Source organism: Emiliania huxleyi (assembly GCF_000372725.1).
Source record: "Emiliania huxleyi CCMP1516 chromosome Unknown EMIHUscaffold_211, whole genome shotgun sequence".
In the NCBI taxonomy this organism is placed as follows: Eukaryota; Haptophyta; order Isochrysidales; family Noelaerhabdaceae; genus Emiliania; species Emiliania huxleyi.
The window spans coordinates 67,822-93,522 of record NW_005200496.1 but is presented as its reverse complement, the minus strand read 5'-3'; the positions used below and the strand labels follow the sequence as shown (position 1 = coordinate 93,522).

The 25,701-nt window shown below is 64.0% G+C and overlaps 8 protein-coding genes across 8 annotated transcripts; 4 read left to right on the top strand and 4 right to left on the bottom strand.

Annotated features, from left to right (window-relative positions):
• Positions 1–4,011: 4,011 nt before the first annotated feature.
• On the bottom strand, positions 4,012–4,750 carry EMIHUDRAFT_234972 (hypothetical protein; the record flags this gene model as incomplete). Its single annotated transcript, XM_005780588.1, has 3 exons — positions 4,012–4,198; positions 4,275–4,516; positions 4,589–4,750. The coding sequence occupies 3 exons, from the start codon at positions 4,748–4,750 to the stop codon at positions 4,012–4,014; spliced, it is 591 nt and encodes a 196-aa protein (XP_005780645.1).
• A 1,217-nt stretch (positions 4,751–5,967) lies between these two features.
• Positions 5,968–6,930, top strand: EMIHUDRAFT_234971 (hypothetical protein; the record flags this gene model as incomplete). The annotated part of the gene is made up of 4 exons (XM_005780587.1): positions 5,968–6,135; positions 6,242–6,345; positions 6,437–6,725; positions 6,838–6,930. 4 exons carry the CDS (start codon positions 5,968–5,970, stop codon positions 6,928–6,930), a joined length of 654 nt encoding a protein of 217 aa, XP_005780644.1.
• A 1,225-nt stretch (positions 6,931–8,155) lies between these two features.
• EMIHUDRAFT_442975 (hypothetical protein) lies at positions 8,156–10,240 on the bottom strand. The gene is made up of 5 exons (XM_005780586.1): positions 10,032–10,240; positions 9,844–9,960; positions 9,510–9,773; positions 9,190–9,263; positions 8,156–8,273 (listed from the first exon to the last, which is right to left on the bottom strand). Exons 1-3 carry the CDS (start codon positions 10,185–10,187, stop codon positions 9,633–9,635), a joined length of 414 nt encoding a protein of 137 aa, XP_005780643.1. The 5' UTR covers positions 10,188–10,240; the 3' UTR covers positions 8,156–8,273; positions 9,190–9,263; positions 9,510–9,632.
• Positions 10,241–14,137: 3,897 nt separating this feature from the next.
• Positions 14,138–15,336, top strand: EMIHUDRAFT_234967 (putative serine O-acetyltransferase; the record flags this gene model as incomplete). The annotated part of the gene is made up of 4 exons (XM_005780585.1): positions 14,138–14,499; positions 14,547–14,956; positions 14,986–15,089; positions 15,178–15,336. The coding sequence occupies 4 exons, from the start codon at positions 14,138–14,140 to the stop codon at positions 15,334–15,336; spliced, it is 1,035 nt and encodes a 344-aa protein (XP_005780642.1).
• A 3,005-nt stretch (positions 15,337–18,341) lies between these two features.
• EMIHUDRAFT_234965 (hypothetical protein) lies at positions 18,342–18,966 on the top strand (the record flags this gene model as incomplete). Its single annotated transcript, XM_005780584.1, has 2 exons — positions 18,342–18,691; positions 18,891–18,966. 2 exons carry the CDS (start codon positions 18,342–18,344, stop codon positions 18,964–18,966), a joined length of 426 nt encoding a protein of 141 aa, XP_005780641.1.
• Positions 18,967–20,062: 1,096 nt separating this feature from the next.
• Positions 20,063–20,965, bottom strand: EMIHUDRAFT_114246 (hypothetical protein; the record flags this gene model as incomplete). The annotated part of the gene is made up of 2 exons (XM_005780583.1): positions 20,063–20,770; positions 20,930–20,965. The coding sequence occupies 2 exons, from the start codon at positions 20,963–20,965 to the stop codon at positions 20,063–20,065; spliced, it is 744 nt and encodes a 247-aa protein (XP_005780640.1).
• A 674-nt stretch (positions 20,966–21,639) lies between these two features.
• On the top strand, positions 21,640–23,153 carry EMIHUDRAFT_468714 (hypothetical protein). Its single transcript, XM_005780582.1, has 4 exons — positions 21,640–21,861; positions 21,929–22,292; positions 22,330–22,787; positions 22,862–23,153. The coding sequence occupies exons 1-4, from the start codon at positions 21,737–21,739 to the stop codon at positions 22,929–22,931; spliced, it is 1,017 nt and encodes a 338-aa protein (XP_005780639.1). The 5' UTR covers positions 21,640–21,736; the 3' UTR covers positions 22,932–23,153.
• Positions 23,154–23,276: 123 nt separating this feature from the next.
• On the bottom strand, positions 23,277–24,606 carry EMIHUDRAFT_114244 (hypothetical protein; the record flags this gene model as incomplete). Its single annotated transcript, XM_005780581.1, has 2 exons — positions 23,277–23,889; positions 23,963–24,606. The coding sequence occupies 2 exons, from the start codon at positions 24,604–24,606 to the stop codon at positions 23,277–23,279; spliced, it is 1,257 nt and encodes a 418-aa protein (XP_005780638.1).
• Between the last annotated feature and the right edge of the window lie 1,095 nt (positions 24,607–25,701).

Below are 25,701 nucleotides of genomic sequence, written 5' to 3'. Positions count from 1 at the left end.
CTGTGGCAGTCGCGAAGCGCTTCGTCAAGCTGCCGCGCAACTCGCTCACCGCAGTGCCGCTGATCACTGGACTCGCCAGCTACACGCTCGGCGCTTCTTACGGAGCGGGCGAAGGAGCAATGTTCATCCCAGATGTGATAGCGAAGGTGCGAGGGTCTTGACACTTCGCGAGGGTCTTGACACCTGTGTAGACACCTCTGACCTTGGTGTACGCCACTACGGCATAATAAAAGAGGAAGAGCTACTGACCGTGTGCAGCGCGCGCTATTCAATGTACAGTGGCGCTCAACCACATGCCGCTCACTGGACTGCACAGCCCCGAGAGCGAGTGCTCACTGCTCAACAGGTGCTCAACCGGTCCGCCGCGCCCTTTGGCTTTGCTCCGCCTCACGACCATCTCCTGCCGGCACGGGCGCAGCAGGCTGGTATCCTCCCCCTTCGCCTCTCGCCGGGAGCAGCAGGCTGGCCAGCAGCGCGCGGTAGGCCCGCTTCAGCCCGCTGCGGGCCTGCTGCCGCACCTCCTCCGCCGCGGGGCTCGCCTCCTTCAGGCTCCGCGCGGCCTGCTGCACGTAGTCCGTCTCGCGGAGGCGGACGCACGACGCGGCGGCGTGCCGCGCGCGGGCCGCCTCCGCGCCACCCGCGCCGTACGCCTCGCCGAGCGAGGCAGCCATGGCGGAGAGGAGGCGCTGCCGCGGGTACCGCTCCGCCGACAGCTGCTGCGCGCACCGCATGAAGACTTGCCAGTGAGCCACGCGGGCGGCGACCGGCGCGGCAGCCAATGAGCCGGCTGGGCAGTCGGCCGGCACGGCGTCCGCCGGGCCGCTCGGCGCCGCCGCCGCGCGCGGGAGGTCTCTCAGCATCGCGTCCCTCGCCGCGCACAGCGCCGCCGCGCCGAGCGACTCGGGCACGTCCTCGCTGGGAGCGAGCCGCAGCACCAGCGAGCCAAAGTGGAGCTCCATGAAGGGAGGCGCCGGTGGGGTCGCGGACGGGCCCGCGGCGCCCGCAGCGCCGCTGCCCGCGCCTCCTCCTCCATCGCCGCCACCCGCCGCCGCATCCCGCGCCGCGTTGTCCACGAGCCGCGTGATCTGGGAGTGGAGGACGCGGCAGAGAAGCGGCGCGTCCTCGGCCTCGAAGCAGGCGAGCAGCCTCGACGCCTCGTGGCGCGCGCGCTTGGCGCCCACCGCCGCGGCGGGCCGCGCCAGGCCGAGCCGGATGGGCGTCTCTGTGCTGGAGCCGAGCAGCGGCGATCGGAAGTGCAGCCGCGAGTCGGCGAGCGACATGACGCACGTGCCGCGGAAGATCTCGTCGGCGCCGCAGGGCCACTCGCGCGCCTCGCCGAGCGGCTCCGCCCAGGCCTGCGCGAGCAGGAACTCGCGGCGCTGCATTCGCACAAACTGTGGGTTCCCGCCCTCCTGGGGGTAGGGATTCCTTGCCGAAGAGATCGCGATCTCCCAATCTCCCGAAATGGAACGCGTCGCCGAAATCCCTGTGCAGCCGCTCGCAGACCTCCCACGGCTGTACCTTCTTCCTCCAGAGATGTAGCCGATCTACCAGCCCCTTTTGGGTACCTTCGGGGCGAACCGACACGGCTGCCAGAGATCCTTGCTGAACGGCTCGCCGGGGGTAGGCGGATCATCCACCAGAGCTCCCGTCCACGTGAAGGTGAGCATGGTCTTCTTGAAGGTCGTGTGCTCGCTTTTCGTGTCGGACCACACATATCTCATATGACAACATAAATGTTGCCCCATACAGTTCCGGACGGGCATTAAGAACGCACAGGTTCTTCGCCCAGCCTCAGGTTCTTAGCTAAGTTGGCGGTCCGTCGGGGGCCGAGCCTCAGGTTCTTAACCGGGTGGATGGTTTTTAAAACCGTTTCGGCTTCGATTAAAAATCAACAAAATTGGGTGTTAAATCAGTTTGGAAGTTTGGAACAGTAAGTTCGCATGGCGTGACAAGAGAGTCATATGTTGGACTGTTGCGCGCTCGCGCGTCGTTTCGTTGTTTGTGTGAACCTTGTATGTGTGTTGCATGGGATGCCGCGCTCGCGAGTCTCGGTCACATCGATGGTTGTAGTATAGAACCCAGCATCGCCCAGCCTCAGGTTCTTAGGGAGTTCTTAGGGATCCGGCCGAAATATCAGCCTCAGGTTCTTAACGTTAGAGGTTCTTAATGCCCGTCCGGAACTGTAGAACGCCTCGCGTGAGCTGCTCTCTATCAAAGGAGGGCATCTCCAGCCCACCCTGGAATTGGACTGCATTCAATGGTTGCTCCCGAGTTGAGACCTGAGAGAGAGAGAGGAGAAATGGCCTCCGGCAGGAGGCTCCACACCACCTGACTCGCGTCGTGCCTAGCGTCGTGCCACCTGACTCTCGCCTGGAGAGGCCTCTTGGCCGAGGCACACGTGGCAATCGCCACGTGCGCCACCAGGGATTTCGGCCATTTTAGAGCCTTTTGCACAAAAATGCAGGTGGCTTCAGCCACTTGCTCCATGAGCAAAACAGTGCAAAAAGCACCTGGAGCAGATGGCTTACGCCGCCTGACGCCTGTGGACATGGGCAAAACAGTGCAAAAAGCACCTGGAGCAGATGGCTTACGCCGCCTGTGGCCATGGGCAAAACAGTGCAAAAAGCACCTGGAGTAGATTCCAAACGCCGCCTGTGGCCATGTGAGCGCTCGGGTGGCGCCAAGCAAGGGCTTCGGCCCCCTCCAAGCCACCTGCCCCGCCCCCCTCGCCACACGTGGAGGGCTGGAGCACGTGCGCCACCTGGGCCCGGGCAGGTGGCTCCAGGTGGCTTCGGCCCCTCCAAGCCACCTGCATGCCCCCCCTCGCCACACCTGGAGGGCCGGAGCACGTGCGCCACCTGGCGCAAGTTTGAATTCGGAAACGGAAAATCCGAGCCACGGAAGGGCTGGCCTGCCAAACGCGAGCCTCCCCGCTCCTCCCCGCGCTGCAAACTGGGACTGTGGGGTGTGTGAATGAGGGCCTGCGGCGGTCATCGGCGGCTACAATCATTGTCCGGCGTCGACATAAGCCTGGGGCTTCAACCCGGCCCGCGCGGGCGTTTGGTGTGGCTGCAAACGCCGCAGGAGCCGGTGGCTGCGCTGCTCACGCGCCGTTGCTGCCGACGCTGAGCAGTCTGACTCGCCAATGAGAAGACTGCCCAATAATACGCCATCACTCGATCCCCGAAAAACCAGGCCATGCAGAGCTTTGTTTGTCGGCCTCGTCGACGTCGTGTGCTGGCTGCGCGGTAGAGTTGCGAGAGTGGACTGTGGAGGCGCGGCGGGGGCGACTCGTGGTGCCGAGGCGGTGTATAGTACATTCCTATTCAAAAGAACACGCACGATGAAACTTCCGAAGTGACGCCCAGGTGGCGCACGTGCTCCAGCCCTCCTCGTGTGGCGAGGGGGGGGCATGCAGGTGGCTTGGAGGGGCCGAAGCCACCTGGAGCCACCTGCCCGGGCCCAGGTGGCGCAGGTGCTCCAGCCCTCCAGGCAGGTGTGGCGAGGGGGGGCAGGTGGCTTGGAGGGGGCCGAAGCCACCTGGCGCCACCCGAGCGTTCACATGGTCACAGGCGGCGTTTGGAATCTGCTCCAGGTGCTTTTTGCACTGTTTGCCCATGGCCACAGGCGGCGTAAGCCATCTGCTCCAGGTGCTTTTTGCACTGTTTTGTCCATGTCCACAGGCGGCGTAAGCCATCTGCTCCAGGTGCTTTTTGGACTGTTTTGCTCATGGAGCAAGTGGCTAAAGCCACCTGCATTTTGTGCAAAAAGCTGCAAAGGACTCGTGGAGGCACGTGGGGTCGTGGCGCTTTCCGCGTGTGTCTCGTGCAAAATCCGGCATTTTGTGGCTTTCACATCAGGTGGCACGACGCGAGTCAGGTGGTGTGGAGCCTCCTACCGGAGGCCATCTATGAGAGAGAGAGATTTTTGAAAACCAACAAGAATTTTACAAACAAACAAGAAATCACGACTCTCACAGTGGATTTGGGCTCGGCAGCTTGTTAGCCCTCAGCCGAAGCTGGGGCCGGTCCCGTAGCCGAGAGAGCCCGCGCCGTTGAGTTCGACGCGGTCGGGGGGCCTTGCGGAGAGGCCAGCGAGATGGCGATCGCTGTACTTGATGGCGCCCTCAAAGTGGGGCTGGCTGACAAGCCAGAGGTCGATACTCTGGACGACCCATAGGATGCCACGAATGTGCCTGAAGGAGAGGGAGGCAAGGGGCCAGAGGCAGACTCAGCTGCTCTCGGGTGATCTCGCTTTGGTGGCCGAAGGACCCGATGGTCCTGTCACATTCGTGTTCCGAGTCGTGGGGGTAGAAGATTGCGGGGGGGCATCGAGTCAGCACATCCTTGTAGTGCAGCGGACCGCCAGGCTCGCCGGCAGCATCCGCAGGGAGGCAGCATATCAGGCGCCAGTCTTCTGGAGAGCTCAACAGCTGCAGCCGCGATGGCGGAGTCGGCCGCGGTTCGAGCGAGCAGCTTTTGGCTGCGGGATCGAATCGCGGAAGGCTCATGCCCTCGCGGAGCGACGCGGGTCGCGCGCGCGCGGCGCGCGCGTGTGCGAAATGCGACAACAGACGACAGACGACAGACGCCTGAGCGCTGAGCGACTGAACGACCGTCGCCGCAATCGACACCGCCGCCATCTTGACGAGCAGCGCGAGCGCGCTCGTCGGCGGCCAGCCGTCGCGGGCCGGGCCGAGCCCGGCCTCAACCGGCCGCGCCGCCGCAGCAGGCCCGGAGGCCCGCATGGCGGCTGCCACGAGGACAAGACGCTTTCTCTTGAGACCTGTGATCTCTGGGGGGGCGCGGGGGCCCCCGGAGGCACCGTGCGCCGCGCAGCAGTGCGGAAACGGGGCTCCGGCTCCGTTAGTCTCCGTTAGCACCGACTTCCCGATCTAACCCGGTCTAACAGAGGGCAGATTTGGAGAGATCTCGAGGAGTACATACAGATCGACCCTCTAACCATCAGAAACTCCCACCTGATCGGTCGTACTGACCGCCGACAGATCACTCCAGACAGCAGACAGGCCGACGTCTGCACGCGGCCGGCCGGGCGAGAGGCTTGACACGATCCGACCCTGCGAGACCCTGACGCTGCTGCTCTAGCTATATCAGACATGCACTGCTGACTGCTGCCACAATGTGCGACCGGTGCTGGCCCACTTGGCGGCCTTCCCGGCCAGTGGTGAGGCGCAGTTCAGAGCTGTCGATGGCGCGATGCCGCACTGGTCCCACATTGGTGACACGAGACCACCACGTTTGCCGGTCCAAGAGAGAGGCACTGGTGCTGTCCTGAGAAGGTGCGTGGTCCCTCTTGACTGCCCATGCGCGCGAGGCTGTGTAGGCATAGCCTCGAGAGTGCCAGCAGTCAATCCGAGGCAGTTTGTGACGCGCATTGCGTCAGAAGCGTGCACACGATGCTCGATGGAAGGACACCTTCCTACTGGCCGTACGATCAGGTCGTCACTGAATGCTTGATACTAAGGCCGCGAGCTATGCAGGTGATCAATTGTGCAGCATGGCACGGTCAGCAGCGCCGACAGGCTGTCGCAAGGCGTGATAGCATGGCCGCTATGCCGAATTCCCATGATAACACGTGGACAGTCGTGATTTCTTGTTGGTTTTCTAAAATCTCTCTCAAACACGTGAAAAATGGCGCAAGGCCTGGATGTGAGGTGAATGACTGCACTCCAAGTGCTCCAAATGCAAAAAAAGAAAACCCCCGAAAAAATCGGCGCCTGCGGCGGGCCATGGGACCCCATTCCGCATTCGCCCCAAACCCTCTAGGACCCCCGCGCCCCCCCAGAGCCGGTGATTGCGTTGCGTTTTTCATTTGCAATCTCACAGTGGAATCGCAATCACATCCACTCTCTTCCCCGAAAAAGAAATCCGCTTCGGGGTTTCTTTTTTTCCTTATTTTTTTATTTTTCTTTGTTTGTTTCCGCCAGGCCACAACGGTCTTCGAATGGCGAAGCTGCAGCTCACGCACCTCTTTGCCTCGTCGGTCGACGAGGCGCTCGGGTCCTGCTCGGAGCAGGCCTTCTGCGATGGCTTCAACCTGCCCGCCGAACACGCCCAAGTCCTCGCCCGCGCGCACCAGCAAGCGACCGACAAACTCCGCGGCAACGCGCTGGTGAGTCGCCCCCCGCTGACTGACGGGTACAGCTGGTCGCACTTAGCCTGGAGAGCGGAGCGGAGTAAGCGGCGTGCACGCGGTCGACGGCGCCCGCGCATCGCAGGCGGAGCTCAACCTCATCAGCGACGAGCACGGCGTCGACGCGGCGCTCGGGCGGCTCGACTCGCTCAAGGCCGAGCGGCCGCTGCTTCCCGACGGTTCGCGCTGGTGCGCACGCGCGCCCGGCTCGGCGGTGGCGCGCGCTCGTCGGCGCCGTCCCGATTGCTCAGCCGTCCCCCTCCCCCCTCCCTCTCCGCAGCCTGGTCGCCGCTCCAAAGGAGTCGGCGCTGATGCTGAACGAGGCTGCCCAGCCCGCCCGGAGGCGACACGTGCAGGCGATGCGGAGCGCGCTGGAGCAGGCGCGAGGCTCGCTCCCCGCCGTTCCTTCGCGAGCCCCCTTTGGGGCCGCCATTCGGCTGCCCTCGGCTGCCCTCGCCCCCTCGCCAGAGGGCGCCTGCCGCTGCCCTCTCCCACCGGGCCCCGCCCCCGGCCTCCAGATCGACCAGGAGAATGCGGAGCTGGAGCGCCAGCTTGCCGAGCAGCGCGCCGTCCTGCAGGCAAGAACCCTCCGCCCAAGCCCCCCTCGCCTCCCCTCTCCCCTCTCCTCTCCCCCCTCTCCCCTCTCCAGCGCCCAGCCTCGCCGCGTTGCTGCTGCCACAGGCGGTGACCGCCGAGGTGGGCGCGTGCTCGTCCACATTCCAGCAGACCGCCGAGGCGTGCGAGCAGTGGCGGGACGGCCTGCGCGCGACCTAGACGCGCAGAGCCGAGCGGCGAGCGCACGCATATGCACCCCACCGACCCAGGGCAGACGCGCGGGCCGTCTGCGGAGTACGTTGGGAAGAGCGGCGGTCGCTTCTTCTCGCGGGCGCTTGTGCCCCTTGTGCGCTGTGGCGCCGGGCCTCTCTCTTGGGCGGGCTGCCGGTGCCCGGTGGGGTCTCGGATACGTCGCGTAATTCTTGTCGGATGTCGCCTTCTCTGACGTCGTGTGCATGCGACGCACGAGAGCCGAGGCGGCCCACCAGGTCGCAGGTGGCGGAGGGGCGTGTATATGGGGGCGGTACAATTTTACGTGCAAAGAAACGGTGGGTTGACCGTAACGCTGTCGTGTGTCGATATACAAGAATATATGCAATATCTCCTCGGTGCACCGAAGGGTTGTTGCACGAGTATATGGGACACACGATGGTCACATGTCTCAAATATGAGGGGTTTTGACTCCTACCAGCTCCTGACGCTATCCCTGGCAGCTCTAATGACCAGGATCAGTAGTGCTATAATAGAGGGTGCCCATACTAGCGCAGGAGCTGCCACACTCGCCCGGACCGTCCCTTTCTGGGTCCGGTTCCGCAGCCCGCGAGAGCCGACAGCGGGGCCGTGCCGCGGGTGCCTACTGCCGAGTGCCACAAACACTGCGCCGTCCCGCCATCAGCTACAGGCTGTCTTGTGTGATGGTTGGGATGTCCAAACGCCACCATCTTGGCTCTTGCGACCTCAAACCCGCGAGCTGTATGGGTGGTCCTGACGTCGACAGACGCCCGATGACCACGGTGAAGCTGAGCCGTAACGCGTCGACAAGTCTCGTCTGAGCCCGTGGCGGTCGCCGGCTGAGTCGCCGTGCACGGCCCGGTACCTCAGGCGTCACCTCCGCAGCCTCAGGTCTCAAACTCCACCACCTCCGACGGACGCCGTCGGTGGCACGCTCGGCGGCGAGTTTGTGGCAGCTCCACAGCGAGCGCGGCATCGAGCCTATTCGGTCTGGTCGGTTCGGCGCACTCCCTGGGTGCCAGGGAGTGCGCCGAACGCGCGAGCGGTGCGTCCTGGCAGCCCGCGCTGGCTCCGGAGCTGCCACAAACTCGAGACACGCTTTTTTGGGACATTTTCGACGCTTTTGTCCCATATACTCGTGCAACAACCCCCGTGCTGGCTGCTGCACGCCTGTGGTATCGGTGTATGCTGTAACGTGTATAAGCATTAAAAGCTGTCGTCGGGTGTCTCGAGACTCGACACTCGAGAACGAGATTACTAGAGTCGACTACTGCAGCAGTGCGGGCCCAGTGGCGGCTGGGGCGGCTGGGGCGGCGTGACGGGTGTGCGTGCTGACAGTGCTCTGGGCCGGCGCGGGGGGCCCAGAGGGTGTCCATGCGGGGGGGAGATGGGGTCCCATGGCCCGCCGCAGGCGCCGATTTTTTGGCTTTTTTTCTTTTTTTTCGATTTTTTACTTGTTTTCATGGGAATTCGGCGTACTTGCGGCCATGCTATCACGCCTTGCGACAGCCTGTCGGCGCAGCTGACCGTGCCATGATGCACAATTGATCACCTGCATAGCTCGCGGCCTTAGTATTAAGCATTCAGTGACGACCTGATCGTACGGCCAGTAGGAAGGTGTCCTTCCAGCTGCGTGCACGCTTCTGGCGCAATGCGCGTCACCTCGGATGGGCTGCTGGCACTCTCGAGGCTATGCCTACACAGCCTCGCGCGCATGGGCAGTCAAGAGGGACCACGCACCTTCTCAGGACAGCGCCGGTGCCTCTCTCTTGGACCGGCAAACTTGGTGGTCTCGTGTCACCAATGTGGGACCAGTGCGGCATCGCGCCATCGACAGCTCTGAACTGCGCCTCACCACTGACCGGGAAGGCCGCCAAGTGGGCCAGCACAGGTCGCACATTGTGGCAGCAGTCAGCAGTGCATGGCTGATAGCTAGAGCAGCAGCGTCATGGTCGCAGGGTCGGATCGTGTCAAGCCTCTCGCCCGGCCGGCCGCGCGCAGACGTCGGCCTGTCTGCTGTCTGCAGTGATCTGTCGGCGGTCAGTACGACCGATCAGGTCGGAGTTTTCTGATGGTTGGAGGGTCTATCTGTATGTACTCCTCGAGATCTCTCCGAATCCGCCCTCTGTTAGACCGGGTTAGATCGGGAAGTTGGTGCTCATAGAGACTCATAGAGCCGGAGCCCCGTTTCCGCAACTGCTGCGCGGCGCACGGTGTGGGCCGGGGGCCCCCGCGCCGGCCCAGAGTGACAGTGACCAGCGGACACTGAGCTGTGTGCCACCCGCGCGCTCCGCGCCGCGGGGCCGGGCACCGAGTGAAGTTGTTCAGTGGCCAGCAAGCAGAAAATGCCAAAAAACCCGGGTAAAACCCGAAAATACCTGGGGTTTTCCAGGTATTTTCGGGTATTACCCGCACTGGACGCTGGAGATCGTCGTGGGTCACTGCCAGGCCTTCCTTACTGTTGTTCAGCTGGCCTAACGTTAGCTACTGTTGTTGGGGAGCCCCACTGTTGTTTTGTTGTTACTGTTAACACTAGCAACACTGTTCAGCTCTTAACGTTTGACAGCTCTCCATGCGGTTATCTGCCGGACCCGCCTCTCGGCGCACACTGCCACCATGCCCGACCTCGCGCCCCGCACCAACTCGTCTCTACATGCAGTCCATCTCGCCGTTGCGCGGCTGCACGCGAGTTAGAGCTTGGCGACGCCGCCCGCCTTTGGGTACACGGCCCGCTGCGGCTTCTTCTTGAGATCGATCACGAGGGCGTGGGGCACTTGCTCGTTGTCGAGGATGCGGACGACCCACGAGGGAGACGACCAGGAGTTTGACACCTGCTCGGCGTGCCGCGGGCGTCATCCCACCCCTCCCTGTCGGCTCTGCTGGTGCCGCTATCGCCGCCGCCTCCACGGGCCACCCCTCGCCCATCCGGAGCCGGCAGACGCCGTCCACCACGGGAGCATCCGGGTTGATGGCGCTGCAGCTCTTTGTGCCGCCCGAGTCCTTGACGAGCGCGTACGCCTATGCGCGCGAGAGACGGCGCAGGCTGCTGCTGGCGAGTGTTGTGGCGCCGGGACTCTGCCGGCGTAGACCTCGTCGCCGTTGGGAGCGATGAAATCGACGCCCAGGACTCTCTTGTCCTTGAGCGCCTGCAGAAACTCGGAGTAAGGCATGCTGCCACGCTCCGCCGGCCTCACAACCTGCAGCGTGTTCTCCGAGACGTAATCCTCACCTCCCGGCGCCGGCATCCCGTTGAAATCCTGCCCTCGGTAGTCGTTGCAGCCAAAGCCAACGCATGTGGCTCCCAGCGCGCCCTGATTCAGATCTGCTCGCGCGGCCAGCGGGACGCTCAGCGGGATGGTGCACGCAGCGGTGATTGCAGCGCGGACAGCGTCGGCTCTGCTGATCCGGACCTTCATACGGTACAGTGGGTTGCCGGCATTAAGAAAACAGGATGTGCCGACGCCTGACCGTCGGAAACCGAACAGGAGGGAGGGCCGGGAGGAGGGGGAAGCCCCTTCGGATGGGGGGTGGGGAGATCGGGCGGAGGGGCCCTGAGTGGCGATGTCGGGTGAGAGTGTACGTCATGCCTGTGTCTGGAGCGGGGGGTTCCGAGCGGTGATGTCAGCGAGGAATGTGTGTGTTGTCGTGCTAGTGTCTGGTGTCTACTAGCTCCGAGTAGAGGGGGCGTTCCGCCGCTAGGGGACACCCAAAGCGCAGAACCAACCCTCGGAGACCCGTGTTTACTTTACGGCCCTTTCCCTGCGAACGCGCACCCCCGGGGCTAGGGCTCTCTTGCCCGCAACCCGATGCCAATCATCCGGCCCGCTGGGTGCGCTTCTGAGCTCCCCGGCCCTGGATGTGCGGTTGCTGACTGCACTCCAAGTGCTCCAAGTGCGCGGCACGCCGCCGTTTCTAAGCCTTTCCACACCCCTCACCCACCCCACGCCGTGGTTTCTTAACTTCGGCCGGGGCACTCAATCAAGGTAGGTCAAAGGTCAGAGCCGGCCCCGGATAGTCGGAAGAGGTGAGCTGCGGTCCCGGATCCGATGCCGCCAGCCAGTCTGCCACCGACTCAAGACGCACACGCCTCCATCCACACCGCTCACTCAGAACACCGCAGACTTGCAAAATGCCAAGTGCGCGCGCCGCGCAGGCGAAGAGAAATTTTCATTTGACGAGCTGGGAGCTCCCGTTCACACTCGTGTCTGGCCTTTTCTCGGAGCCGCGCCTGCGGCGCGCCGTGGTTTCTTAGATTTTTGCAGAAATCGCTCGGCGTGGTTTCTTAATGCGACGCTTTCTTAATGCCCGCAACCCACTGTAGCGCGCGGCGGGATGCGATGCGCGCACTTTGTTTTTGCCCGTGTAGCCGGGGGTGTTGTGTCTACCTACCTGTGTCTGTACTTTTAGCTTACTGGGAGAATAGGGATGGTGTTCTCTAGGCCTACGCGCCCTTAAGGGCCCTACGCGCGGCGTGAGAGCTCGGAAGCGAGCTTGCACGACGATCGAGGATGGCGCGGTTCACTTCACCGAAGCTAGAAGAAGCTAAAAATCTCTCTCTCTCTCTCCCGAAGCTTGTCAGAGAGAGAGAGATTTGATTCTTGTCAGCCGGTCACAAAATGACGACCATGAATTACGCGATCGCCAACTCGCTGACAAGCTGAGTGTAGAGTGTAGAGCGCTGTAGAGCTGAGAGAGAGAGATTTTTGAAGACCAACAAGAAATCACGACTTTCACAGTGATTTGGGCTCGGCAGCTTGTTAGCCCTCACTTAAGAGCTGTCGGACTCAGGGCCGGTGCTTTGACGCAGTACAGAATGTACAGTGTGCTTCGAGGTAGTATGAACTCAGAACGGCCACCCGAGAGCGCCTCTTCGACGCCCACGGGTCGCGGGAGAATTTTTTATTTTTTGTTTGAATTCTGGAGGCCGTCAAACATGTAACGTGCGTTCCACGTGCCCGTCCCCAGCAAGGACAACACATATATGCTAGCCCAGCAGGCCGCTCCCACCGCCGCCCGCGGCGGAGGCAAGGCGGCAAAGGGTGGCAAGGGCGGCGGCAAGGGCGGTGGCAAGGGTTGTGGCCGTACGTGGCGCACCAGACCCACTTTGCGCCGCCGCCCTCAACGCCCGATACTCGGTTGAGCCGGCGGAGCGACGGCGGCAGAGTTGCGGCCGCCGGCGACCTCACACGGCGTCGAGCGCCGTAGAGACGGCCCCGAGAGCCGCCACCAGGTGTGCCACGACCGCGGTCGCGAGGCTCGTGGCGATGGATGCGCCAGACCCGCTTGCGCCGCCGCCCTCAACGCCCGATACTCGATCAGAGCCGGCGGAGCGACGGCGGCGGAGTTGCGGCCGCCGGCGACCTTCCCCTCGACCACGCCGCCGACCCGTCGACAAGCACACGCGGACTGCCATCGAGAAAAAGGAGAAGGATGGCGGCGCATCCGGAGCCCGCGGGCGCGGCGTGGGCGGGCGCGGGCGCGGGCGGACGCGCGGGACCCCGCCAGCGGAGGCGACACAATGCCTCTGGCGGCTCTGCAGGCGGCGCGCGGCGCGCCCCTCGCCGGTCTCCCGCACGCTCCTGAGGGCCGAGAGGGCCGAGAGGCGGGGTCGGTGACCCGGGGGCATGGGCGGTGCGGCCCGCGCCGCGGGGCCGGCGCGCGGGCGCGTGGCAGCCCGTGAGTGCCGAGATCGGGTCTGTGCTTCGACGTAGTATGGGCCCCCGCGGGCCCATCTACAGCAGCGGCGAAGTGAGCGTGTTTGTGGTGTTGTGGCGTCTGAGCTTGGACCTGTGACTAAAGCCGGTTACCACTGATGGATCCCCCCACCCGAATAACACACAGTGAGCGCCCCCCAGCGCTTCACTACGCCCTCCGCGCGAAATCCCTAGTGGTGGCTTGTGGTTTGTGGTAGTACATTGTACTTTTGAGTAGTATGGGTACGGGGTGCCCGAGACCGCTGTAGAGATGTAGAGCGCTGTAGAGCTGTAGAGCTCTACATCCGCCGCGTGACGAGAGGCGCCTGCGTGTTGTAGAGCGAAAGAGCGATGTAGAGGCGCTCTACAACGTGAAATCTCTACAACAAACTCTACATGCTCAAGCGGCGAACGAGGCACGGTCGCTCTCCGACATGAGGCGCCTTGCACTTGCCTGTTGCCAGTGCTGCCCTGGCATTCTGTCTGGCCCGCGCCCAATGGGTGGCAGGTGCCTCTGCTGCTGTGGCATGCCTCACGGCTGCGACTGGCCGGCGCCTCGGCGCGTCAGCTCGGCTAGGTGTAGCGATAGTGGCCAGCGCAACTCGCCTGGACTCAACGCTCAGCCAGGAGCTCCCGCACGCGCTGGCGCGAGGCATGGCGCATGCAACGCTCATCAATGCTCGCCTCGCCTCGCGCAAATGCGACCGTCCTCTCGCAGCCGACAGTCCACCGCCTGCTAAAGAAGCACAGCGACGAATGCGGCACCGGCGACGCATGGCAGGCTGGTCATGACGCAGTTATAGGGTGTTATGTGCCGTCAGAGTGACTCTCTGTGTGTCAGGGATAGTCAGGGCCGTCCATCAGAGCTCCAGTAAGCTCGGAGACACCTCATTAGCGCGGCTCGACCTCTTTGAGTCACTGCCTTCCCGGCGGTGCTTTGCTGTAGAGCCTCTACAACAAGAGAGAGATCTCACCACGCGGAACGCATCTCCATCGCTTCGGTGAAGGGGGTGAACCGCGCCATCCTCGATCGCCGTGCAAAGCTCGCTTCCGAGCTCTCACGCCGCGCGTAGGGCTCCTAGGGGCCTAGAGAACACAACCCCCTCTCCCTTTTCTCCCATTAACCCCTAAACGGCTACAACAAACTCTACAACAAAAAGCAAAATCGCGCTCTACATCGCTCTACAACGCAGGCGCCTCGTCACGCGGCGGATGTAGAGCTCTACAGCTCTACAGCGCTCCAGAGCGCTCTACATCTCTACAGCTCTACAGCGCTCTACACTCTACATCCTCTACACCCTCCCTCCCTCAGCTGACAAGCTGCCGAGCCCAAATCACTGTGAGAGTCGTGATTTCTTGTTGATTTTCAAAAATCTCTCTCTCTCCCGAAGCGATGGAGATGCGTTCCGCGTGGTGTGACACAAATGAGAGGCGGGACTGGGGCGGGGGGGGAGGGGGGGGTGTCTCTCTCGGAGGTGGGGTGTTGGCAAAAATCGGCCGACATGCTACGATTTAGCCGGCGAACACCCCTGCCTGCGGCGCGACGTGCGTGCTCGCTGCGGCTCCGCCGCTGCATCAGCAGCACGTCCAGCCTGCAGACCACTATCGACACGCAGAGCACCTGGAGCAAGCTCCAGAGCGAGGCGCGCGAGGCAATTGCCTCGAGCGTCAAGCGCGGCTATGGCCTGCGAGACCTGATAGAGCAGCGAGTGCTCTCGCACGGGTCGCTCGCGGACGGGCTGAGCGCAACGATCGGCGCCAAGCTCGAAGACGGCGCCACTGGTCTGGACTACGCCGCCATGTGCTCCGCCGCTTACGCCGCCGATGCCAGCATCGTCGACGCAGCCGCAGCGGACCTCGAGCGGTTCCTTGCGATGGACCCTGCGGCGGACGGCTTGCTGCCCTAGAAAGCGCATCCCTGTACCACGCTCTGGCCACCTGTGTCTCATCAGCCGTCGTTGGAGAGGCGCTGACTGTGGTGCCCGACGCCGCCTTCGCAGGCTTCCTGCGGATCTACCTCTTCTTCAAGGGGTTCCACTCGGTGCAGTGCGCCCGCGTGGCCCACTTTTGGTGGAACCAGCCCAACGGCAGCGGCCGGTGGATCGCGCTCGCACTCCAGAGCGAGATGTCGGACGCGTTTGGCGTCGACATCCACCCGGCTGCCAGGTGGGGCCGAGGCATCACTATGGACCACGGGACCGGCTGCGTCATCGGCGAGACGGCCGTGATCGGCGATAACGTCTACATCATGCACGACGTCACCCTCGGCGCGACGGGCGCCTCGCTCCACCACGCCCGCCGCACAGAGATGGCCGGGATGGGTGGGTTAAACATTGAATCGGTCAACTAGGCACCTCGCTCGACCACGACCGCCACCCAAAGATCGGGCGCGGCGCCTTCCTCGCCTGCAAGTCGACCGTCCTCGGAAACATCCAGGTCGGCGCGGGCGCCACTGTCGGCGCGCAGGCGCCTCCCCTCCCACACAGCCTCCCTTGGGACGCTCCTCGTGCCCGAGCCGGACAACGGCGCCCCTCTGCTGTAGGCTCTCGTCAACAAACCGGTGCCGGCCGGCTACACGGCGGTGGGGTCGCCGGCGAGAATGCTGCCGCCCAAGCCCAACCAAACCAAGGCGGCGCCCTCTGGGGCCCCGCTGCCGCTCGACACGTCCTACGTGGTCTTTGGTCAGGGCATGGGCATCTGAAAGAGAAGGGTGTCGCGTGTGCGCGTGGGTGTGTGCGGGGAGGGCACCGGCACAAAAACACACGAGTTTTGTGCGAAGCCTGTGGCGGCAAGCTGTGGGTTCACAGCGCGCGTCAGAAAACGGTCGGGCACGGCCTGTGCGCCGTGGCGATGGTGTCGCCCGCACGCCGCGCGCGCGGCCTCTCGACCGCGCGCGGCCGCCCGCTATACCGCTATAAAGCCGTAGGCGGCCGCACACCGCCGCCGCACACCGGGGGGGGGGAGTCCCGGGGAGCGAGGCGCGGGACCAGGAGGGGGAGCGCCGCCAGCGGCTACCGCCGCCAGCGTGCGCCAGAGAGAGAGCGAGACACAACACTACAGACGGAAGGAAGGCAGATAGCGGCACATACACCGCGCGCGCGCTTCGTCCTAGGCTTCGTCCCTCCTCAAGCTTTCTACTATCTTAACTATCTACATCAAGGCAGGAAATTTCATGCGTGGATCACATGGTGGATCATCAGTTCATCTATCATCACACAGAAGTGGTACTGACTGGGCTACTGGCGTACTCGCGTACTCGACTCTCGAGCAGGGCGGCATTTCCCTACCTAAAGTACTCCTAAATCCCATCTCGTCTCAGAGTTTGCCGGATTTTTTTTGGATTCTCCCGCCTTCCTACTACTCTCTTGGATTTTTATTTAGGTAATGGAGGGTGTATATGCAGCTAAATCTCTCTCTCTCTCTCTCTCTCTCTCTCTCTCTCTCTCTCTCTCTCTCTCTCTCTCTCTCTCTCTCTCTCTCTCTCTCTCTCTCGCTCTCGCTCTCGCTCTCGCTCTCGCTCTCGCTCTCGGGTGAGAAGGCTGATGTATGATTGTTATGTGGTATGTGAACCCCGACCACTGCACACATGACACACCCGCATTTAGAAGGAAGTTCTTTGTCGACTCAACGAGCCGCTCGCCCTGAGCGTGGTACATGGCTCGCTCGGCGACCGTGAGAGCCCCGTCGCCGTCCCCATCCAGCGCCGCCAGCATCAGTAGCGTACATGCCTTCTCCGGCCCGCCCAGATACCACATCGGATGCTTTGAGAGCACTGCGGAGTGGAGCTGTTCAAAGGCGCGGTTGATGAGAGCCTCGCCCGCCTGCGCCTGCGCCGTCTCGCGGCCTGGAGCCTCCGACGGTGGCAGCAGAGCCTCAGTCGGCGAGGGCCGCGTCATCGACTTGCGCTGTCGACGGACGCTCGAGGAGGAGCAAAACTTGTGTCTATCTGTAGGAGTGACTTCGAGAAGTCACTTCTTCGAGAAGTCACTAAGTGACTTCTCGAAGTCACTCGCCCCCGCGCGCACAGTACGTGCTCTAGCGTCGGCCCGTGCACCGTGCGAGCCCCTGGCGAGCCCCCGCGGACTCGGCCCCAGTCGGGCCGCGACGGGAGAGGCTCTTAGAGCAGCTTGGCGGCGTTCACTTGGAAAACTTCGTCATAAAATTGTTTTCTCCTTCCTCGAGACGATTGCGCTGAGCGCTCGTCCCCGCGGGCAAGAGGCGATATACGGCGCTGCCTCCGCACCGCTACGCGATGACACAAGCGACGCAATCCGGCGACATGCAGGCACCCAATGCTGTGCCGGAGGCTGACTGGTCGAGGCGGTCGACCTCGTCGTGGCTCTTCCACGCGCCGCCGCTTCTCGTGTGGACAGCTGGTTCGGCTCGGACGCAGTGGACAAGAGGACCACCACATTCGCTGGCACACCGCGGCCGACGCTGTCTGCGCTCCCACGCAAGCGCCGGTATCCAAATCGAATGCATGCGTTACTGCGCTTACTGCGCGCCGCCGCCTACCTCAGACTCTCAATACCAATGCGCACGCTCCGGCATCGACTACATTGGTCTGCGCGAATTCGAGGCGCCGTGCGACGTTTGAGGCGGACAGCCCTAGGCGACACGGCGTCTGTGCTCGTGTTTATTGTGCTCGTGTTCAAGCAAGAAGCATCAGTGCGGGTACATGCGGTCCTACCACTGCACACAGTGCTTCCCGGACCCGAGCCAGGTTGGCTACGCGATCTGCAGCCCGGTCGGGACAAAAGCTGGCGACCCTCACCGGCTTTGCCAAGCACCTGCTCGAAGAGGAGCCGTCGCATCGGGCACAGCAGCACCCCCCCGCCGCGACGCGGCGATCGTCCATCGCCGTACCGGCGACCTGAGCCTGCGCCTGCGCCGGCAGCGGCGGCGCCGGCCGCCGCGGCGCCGGCAGCCGCAGTGCCCCGTGCGCGCCGCCGCATCATCTAGAGGTGAGACGGGGTGAGTGGCGAGTGTGCGGCGGCCGGAGGGCGCGTCAGACGACCGCGAGGGCGGCCCACATGCGGAGTGACTTTTAGAAGTCACCCCGTTTCGGGCGTCTCACCGGCGTACTTGAGGTGCTTCAGACGGACGCAGTGGGCTGTCGGCAAGGTAGGTGAGTGTCTAGGGGTCATCTCTAGGCTGGTTAGCCTTGATTTTGATCAAAGATCGGCGCAAGAAACGGTCGCGATGCCTCGTGTGAACGCTTTGAAGAGTGACTTCTCGAAGTCACTCGGTCCTACGGAGAGACACTTGGGCGTGGTCCGTGGTCCGGGGTAGGAATCCTAGTGAATGGGAGAGAATTTTGTTTTCGTTGGGTGCCAGTTTCGTGGGTATCCTACAGAAGGTGTTGCTCTTTGTCTTTTCCCTGTTTAGTGCAGCCAAAAGAAAAAGAAAACGCGAATTATAGGTGGTTCGATTGCACTTGGTATTCCACTCAGCGAAGGTGCCCAGCACCGCGGATGAATTCCTGGCTGCGTCTTCCCCTGCTAGCCCCTGACAACAATCCACATTGTGCCTCGCATGCAGGTGAATGTCGATCGTCCGCCTCGTCTGTGTTCTCGCGCTCGGTGCGCCGCTCGACGCCGCACTTGTTGCCGCACCCAAGCCGGCCGTCAAGATGTCGCCCAAGATGGACACTGCACTCGTGTTGCGCGGTGCTCCAGCCTCGGCCCTATCACGCCGCACCTCGCGATGAAGATCAACTGTGTCATGTACATCTACTTCGCCTCGCTCTTCTCCAACTTCCTCACGTTCCTCCCCAATAAGCCCTTCATGGGTGGCTCGCTGGAGGAGAAGTTTGGCATCGCGAAGAACGAGCCGTTGCGCATGCAGATGGTTGGCGCACTCACGTACTTTGGCATCCTTCTGTACAAGGACACCTTCTTTGGCGACCGCGCCGGCGACATCCTCACGTGCAAGGCGCTCTCCCTCGCGTGGGGCGTCTGCGCCATTGTCTTCAACTGCGGCGGCTCTCCCAACTTCACCGAGTCGAACATCCTCACTGTCGTGATGACCGCCCTCTTCGCCTACCTCGGCTTCATGTGAGGTGGCGGGCGCGGCGCGCGCACAGGCGTGCCAGGTGCCACGGCCGCTGCCGCCGCCAGCACGCGGCCAAGGTGCACCGTGGCCACCGACCACATCTCGCATCTGGCTCTGACTACTGCTACGCGGTACTCGCGGCTCGCCGACTGTCATAACAGGTACAAGTCCGCCGGCTAAATGATTTTCGACCGACCGCAGGGAAACGGAGGGGCGCCCCCCCCCGACCGAGCTGCGAAACAACGTCAACAACGGCGTCCACACCGGCCGCCGCTAACCTATAGAAAATTTTCTTCGGCGCTGCGCGCCGTTGCAGTCGAGTGTATGTCTGTGTATGTTGCAGCCCAGCTATCGTGCCGCAAAATACATGAGAGAGAGATCTCGACACAGGTGCGAACTGATAAAAAAGAAGACTAGCCAGGCGGTACCGTACACGGAACTAACCCTCGGAGACCCGTGTTACTTTACGGCCCTTTCCCTGCGAACGCGCACCCCCGGGGCTAGGGCTCTCTAGCCCGTAACCCGACACCGATCATCCGGCTCGCTGGGTGCGCTTCTCAGCTCCCCGGATGTGAGGTTAATGACTGCACTCCAAGTGCTCCAAGTGCGGAAGCCGTCAACAAACCCTTGAGACAGCATGTCTCTGCTCGTCTTCCTGCTCCTCGCTCGGCCGGGCGGTGGCACGGGTGGTGCGGAGGCGTCGCCGCCGCGCTTGCGCGCGCGCGGGGCGGCGCCGGAGCCCACCTGCTGGCACCGCCACGGCGCGACGCCCGGGGCGGCGATCGTCTCGCCCTCCCTCACTGATGTGTTCATTGGGGGGGGTCATAACAAACACGGTACAGGATCGAGGTGCACGCTTCCAGAGCAGTGTCGTCCCCCCTCTCCCCGACGGCGATGGCGGTGTGACCGATCGAGCTACAAGACTCCCCTGCAGTTACGAGTTAGTGACTCGTTTGCTTTCCTCTGGTGAGAGAGAGTGTGGAGTGTACACAACGAGCGAGCGGGCAGAGTCGCAAACCAATGTCTGCGCACCCGCGTGCCGATGGGCGGCACACGCAACCGAGAGAGGCCCTGTCACGCCGCCAGTAGCGTTCCGCACTCCCCACGCCACCACCGGGTGTGTTCGATCGTAAAAAATCGGCCATTTGGTCCCCAGGGGCCGCCCCTGGCCGCCGCCCGCGCGCACATAAAAATACTCCGCCGCCCCGAACGCCCCCAGAAAACAACATACTCTCTAGCCCCACAAGCGTCACGAGTTTACGAGAATTTCATCATGAGGCCCACCCAAGCAAAAATAAAATACACCTGATTCCAGCGATTAATCCTACCTGGCGAGCGATCACCGAGCGAGATATTCGCGTATGTTATCGTCGTCACATCACCCTGGTTTTGACCGGCCAGTTGAGGGCCGCAGGGGCGGAGCTCGCCTCGCCGACCGCCTCCTCCCGGCCAACATACCCGCCGAGTGCCGCGTACGTGGCGCCGGCGTCGCCGCTGGCCATCCCGGCTGCCGCCGGGCTCTCGTCGCCAGCCCTCGTGCTGCGCCGCTCCCTTGGCTGTGTCGGAGCGGGCTCGCAGGTCAGCAGCGCGTCCCCAGCCTCGTCGCCGTCCCCCTCGACGTCGCTCCCCTTGTCGCTGGTGGCGACCGCGCTGCCGCTGTCGGTCGCGCTGGCCGGCAGCGCGTCCGCAGCCTCGTCGCTGCCCTCGCCGTCGCTGTCCTCGCCGCTGGTGGGGGCCGCGCCGCCGGCGCCGAGCGTCACCCGCCTCCACGTCTCTTCCTCTAAGTTGATTCGGAAATCCTGGTCGGGGTAGCCGTCGTACTCGACCGCGTGCACGAGCCGGCCGTCCGAACCCTCCTCCCGCCCCGTGATGGTGCCCGGCCACCACCTCTGCTCGCCCAGGATCTCCACGTGCGTGCCAGTCTCGACTACAGCGTGCCCGGCGATCCTCGCCGCCGCGTCCACGCGCAGCCGTTTCCGCCGCGCCGTCTTAGACTCCGCGGCCTGCGGCAGGACGTAGTTCGGGCCGTACTCCGCGACGTTCGCGAGGGCCTCGGCCGCGCTCACCGTCTCGACCGCGGCCTCGACCGGTGGAGGGGGGGCTCGACCCGTCGTTCGACCCGTCGTTCCGTGACCTCCCGCGCCAGCCGCTCGCCAGCGAGGGGCTCCTGATGCGCCGCCCGTCGGTCGACGCCCTCGCCCCTGCGCTCAGCCAACGACGCCGTCGCTGTCCTCGCTAACCAACGTGACCGTGATTCGAGGCCGCCCATCCTCCATTGATGCCGTCCAACACCAAAGTCGTTCCCCCTCCAACACCAAAGTCGTCCCTCCCCCGTCCCCCTCGGACACGTCCCTCCCCTGTCCTCTCGACTGCTTCCCTCTTTTACATACATAATTGAGTAGCAATTCGCGACCGCAAAGACGGCTGTCCTACCTATAACGCGCGTGGCGTATAGCTGTCTGTACGTACGGCCGCGCCACACACAGTGACAGGGAGACCACCGAGAGCGCGCAGAAGTGAGAACACGAGTGCGGTCCCAGTGGAGCTAGAATCCCACCTTTTTTCACGTTGTCATCATACGCGATTTCTCAAAAGTTGGCCGGACGCTGGGCCGAGCGTTTTTGATCTCTGGGTCTGTGGGGGGCCGAGCCGCCTCGGGGTGGCGGGCGGGCGGGCGTTTTGAAAAACAGAAAACAGAAAACAAGAGGGGGCCCGGGGGCCCGGGACCCCACTGGGAGTAGAAAATACGCCCAAGGGGGCCCAAGGAGGCGGCGCGGGGAAGCAGCATCAGGTGAGAGCAGGAAGGATGGCGCTTAGGGTCGGCTTTGAACAAGGGTTTCCAGGTTTTAGATCAGTATTGGTGTCGGCACACATCCCCACATGAGGTCAGCGGCGCGCAGTGCCTCTCTCGCAGGCTGATTTCCTTTGTTTTTGTTTCAGTCTCGGGAGGCGGCGGGCGCGGGCGTCCACAGATCCAGAGATCAAAAACGCTCGGCCCTGTGTGCCCGATTTGCAGCCTGACTGCAACCCCCGGCAGCGTGCTCGGCATGAGCCTTGACCTCTCGCTCAGCTTCTCGGGCTGCGGTGCGCTGCTCACCTACCACCTCGGCGTGGCGACTCGGTTGCTCCGGCACAGCGGGCCAGTTGCGACTCGCGTCACGCGCTTTGCCGGGTGACACACTCACGCAACACAGCCATTCAGCCAGCCCGATGATCCACATTCACCGCTTTCTAAACAGGTCCAGCGGCGGTGCGATCGCTGCAGTGGCCATCGCGATGCTTTCGCGTGAGCGGCTGCTCGCATTCACGGAGGAGTACGCGGTCCGCGGACGGGCGATGGAGGGTATACTCCACGCGCTCGGCGTCTCGGCACGTTCGCTCTCCGACGTTGGCGGCGGCAGCCAGCCAGCTGACCAGCCTTGCTCGGCGGCGGAGCGGCTCAGCGGGCGCGTCTTCATCGGCGCGACCGAGTGCACGAGCGGCAGGCCGGCTCTCTTCTCGAGATTCGCCTCCAACGAGCAGCTCGCCCGCTGCCTCGTCGCCTCCTGCACGATACCTCCGTCGGCGAGGCCCACCCCAACGTCACCCTTCCGACTGATGACGGTGTGCACCTCCACCTCTCCCGTACCTCCCCCGCCAGGCGCACCCCTTCGACCTCCTCCGCTCGGCGCCAACCTACCCCGAAGCAGCAGGCGTCACGCTGCCGCCGCAGTGCGAGTGGGACGGCGGCGAGGCGAGGCGAGCTGCCGCCTCCTCGGGCGCCGGCGGGGCGGCCTTCGTCGACGGCGGTCTCTCTCAGGCGGCGCCCTGGCTGCCGCCGCCTCTCTCCGCAGGACGAGCCATCACCATCTCGCCTCTCTGCGGGCCGCGCGGAGTCTTGTCGCGCCGCGGCGGCCGTGGGGGCGGCGGCGGCGGCGGCGGCGGCGGCAGTAGCGATGACGGCGGTGGCGGCGTGACGCATCTCCACCTCTGCCCGATCGAGACGTCGCCACGCATACCCCTGGCAGCACCGCGGCTGGCGGGCTTGCGGCTCTTCCTCTCGCTCGACAACCTGCGCGCTGCCGGTGCGTCGATCGGCGCATCGCCGGACGAGCTGAGGTGGCGGCTTGGGAGGGGCGTGCGTGTCCGTGGTCGCAAGTACGCCAGAGCGTGTGGGACGAGCTGCTGTGTAGGTGGTGGCACGACAGGGGGGCGGAGGACGCGCGGGAGCTCGAGGCGTGGATCGAGGAGACGTGCATCTAGAACATGCCGATGTATTCCAGACACGCGAGCGCGAGCGAGCATGGGCCATGCCCATGGCCGCCACTTTCAAAGACTAAAAGTGCCGCACTTAGCGGGTCTCCGTCCCTCCAACAAGAGAGTAACGCAGTAAGCCGCCTCCCTCTCGCGCGGCGTTCTGTGCGAGCTGCGTCCTGCGAGGCGTGCCGCGTGTGCTTCGGCGCGTGTTTATAATTGTCTTCATGTACACTACTACCCCCTGGCACTGCGCGCTCTGCGCACTGCGGCGGGCCCCAGCGTAGTGCACATGCAAGCTGCAGCAATCCACCTGGCCCACCGGATACGATTCACGGCCAGTCTCGGTGTGTATCACTCGCCCCGCTCGAACGCCGTGTGTGTGCTCGTCTCCAGCAGCGCCAGCAGCTTGTCCACCCCGAGCGCGCTCCAGAAGCTCTGCCAGTCGTTGTCGACCGCAAAGCTGCGCGACGGCGCAAACTCGACCGTGTGCGTGTCGGTCGGGTTGGCGCCGTAGGGCGCGATGCCGGCGACGCGCGCGCGCTCGTGCATCGCCGCCAGCTGGGCGGGCGAGATGTCGGGCGAGCGCGTGAGGTAGTTGATCCCCTCAAAGATGCGCACGCCGCCCCGCTGCAGGCACTGGAACTGGAGCGCCTCGGTGTACTCGCCGCCGGCGCCCTTCTGAACGTCGACGATGTAGTTTGGGAAGGTGGCGCCGAAGCCCGACTCCTGCACCACGCCCGGCGTCTTCGGGTCGTACGTCGCCGTGAGGAAGTAGTGCGCCCCGTTTGCGACGGGTGACTTGTCCCAGGACGCCGGCGCCGAGCGAGGCGACGGCCCTTTGACTCCAAAGTCGTCGAGCCAGCGCGTGCCGCCTCCGGAGAGCTCGATGTCGAAGGTGGTGTCGTACACCTCCGAGAACTGCGTCCAGTCGTGGAACGCGTGCTCGTACCACCGCCCGTCGTACCTACGCGCAGGGCCGAGCAGAGGTCTCGAGCAGACGGGTCGCGAGAGAGCGCGCTGCCCCCCGGCCACGCTACTTGGTGATGTCGAAGCCGTCCATCGAAGGCTGCCGCACCTGCTCGTACGCGGGGCAGCCCTTGACGCCGTCGTCCAGGGCCAGGTTGTAGTCCGACGACGAGACGGACCCCTCGAGGCCGCCGCCGACAAAGTTGACCAGCAGCGCGGCGCTCACCACCGGCGCAGCGAGCCGCACCTTGGGCTGGGTGGCGAGGAGCGCGAGGACGGCGAGGTTGCCGAGGACGAAGCCCAGCGGCAGCAGCCCCACCAGCGGGCCCGGCGCCGTGTGCAGCACCTCCCCGATCCAGACCGCCGGCTTGATCAGCGGGTGGCCGATCGCGAAAAACGCCCAAAAGCGGAGCGGAGCCCAAAAGTCCTCGCCGCTCACGCCGGCGGCGGAAATGGAGGCCCACTGCGACGCGAATTGTGCGAACGCCGGCAAATGTATCGCGGTAGCCAGTCCGAGGCTCGCAGCGGCGCCGAGCAGCAGACGGTTGTCGCCGTCGCCGCCGCCGGCTTCCGTGTCGCTGCCGACGGCGTCCTTTTCGAGGAGCAGCAGCGGCGGAGCGATGCGGACGTGCGCGGCGCGTGGGGCGATGGGAGGCGAGGCGAACGCGGCGCAGCTGGAGAGGCAGGTCAGTGCTAATAAGTGAGCGAGCAGCATTGTTGAAAGAGAATTTTAGTGCTGTGGTGGACGGCTCAAGGACAGACTCCTATCACCGCCCTGCCACCCACGTGAGCCTTTTGGCCGCCTCTGTCAGTGTGCCCGTGGTAGTGAGAGACTGCTGGTGAGAAGCCGGAGGAAGGTCGCTAGTCGAGAGAGATCGCCAGTGGAATAGGGAGTCCACCGTGCTGCGTGCTGCGAGCCTGTCGCTGTCCCTTGTCAGGAGCAGGAGAACTAGGAGAGCGCAACCAGTAGGAGGCCCGCGCCTGCCCCCGTGCCGCCGGGTGCAACCTGTCCTATACGAGAGAGGAATCCCTGGGACCCTGTCGTGTGGGTGAACCCTGCCCAGCCCCCCTCCGTGTCGCGATGCGCTCCCCGCTCCCGTTCCCCTGTGTCCCTGATCGTCCTTACAAGATCCTGCTCGTGCAGGTGGGGACCCTGTCCTTCTCCCACCCCTCGTTTGGCGTGCCCGTTTTATTTATTTTATTAAGGAACTTGAGCCGCACCTGAAGAAGCGGAGTCGGTTGAAGGGATCCCACGACAGCGATTCTTTTTAGGTTCGTTGTTAGCAGATTGTGGGGACAAAAAAGAAACCGGCGCCATAAGAGAAGGGACGGCAAAGAGAAGGCAAGGGAAAGGATGAGAAACGGCTGGTGAAGCTCGAAGTATCGCGTAAGCAACCGCGGTTGTCAGGGATGTCACCCAGGCCAGCCAGGGCAGGGGCGGAGGGCGAGGGCGGAGGGCGGGATGGGCGCCAAGCGGGAGGGAGCGGACGGAGTGGAACGCACAGAGCCGGGAGGGCGGCGGGAGGACGGAAGTTGGCATGGGCGGGCGGCGGGTGGGGCGGGGGCGAGGGCGAGGGAAGAGTGGGGGGAGGGCGAGGGTGGTGGGGGCGAACGTGGCAAGGGCGAGGGTGTCGTGCGGCAGCGGCGGAGGCATAGGTGGTGTCGGGAGGCGGGTGGCGAGGGGGAGAGCGGCTCAGCGGCAGCTAGCGGGTGGCGACTGGCGAGGGCAACGCCGGACCCTCGGGAGGTGGCGACTGGCGTGTGGCGACGTGGGGGGGTTGGCTGCAAACGGTGGCGAAGGCTAGTACGG

What these genes read in the sequence shown, in the direction of transcription:
- EMIHUDRAFT_442975 (XM_005780586.1), bottom strand. Translation starts at nt 10,187, where the DNA reads ATGCCGGCGCCGGGAGGTGAGGATTACGTCTCGGAGAACACGCTGCAG. An exon ending in TCGCTCCCAACGGCGACGAG is followed by an intron (nt 9,961 to 10,031) that starts GTCTACGCCGGC and finishes TCGCGCGCATAG; the next exon opens with GCGTACGCGCTCGTCAAGGA. An exon ending in GCGAGGGGTGGCCCGTGGAG is followed by an intron (nt 9,774 to 9,843) that starts GCGGCGGCGATA and finishes CACGCCGAGCAG; the next exon opens with GTGTCAAACTCCTGGTCGTC.
- EMIHUDRAFT_468714 (XM_005780582.1), top strand. Translation starts at nt 21,737, where the DNA reads ATGAGCCTTGACCTCTCGCTCAGCTTCTCGGGCTGCGGTGCGCTGCTC. An exon ending in CGCGTCACGCGCTTTGCCGG is followed by an intron (nt 21,862 to 21,928) that starts GTGACACACTCA and finishes CTTTCTAAACAG; the next exon opens with GTCCAGCGGCGGTGCGATCG. An exon ending in CACCCTTCCGACTGATGACG is followed by an intron (nt 22,293 to 22,329) that starts GTGTGCACCTCC and finishes CTCCCCCGCCAG; the next exon opens with GCGCACCCCTTCGACCTCCT.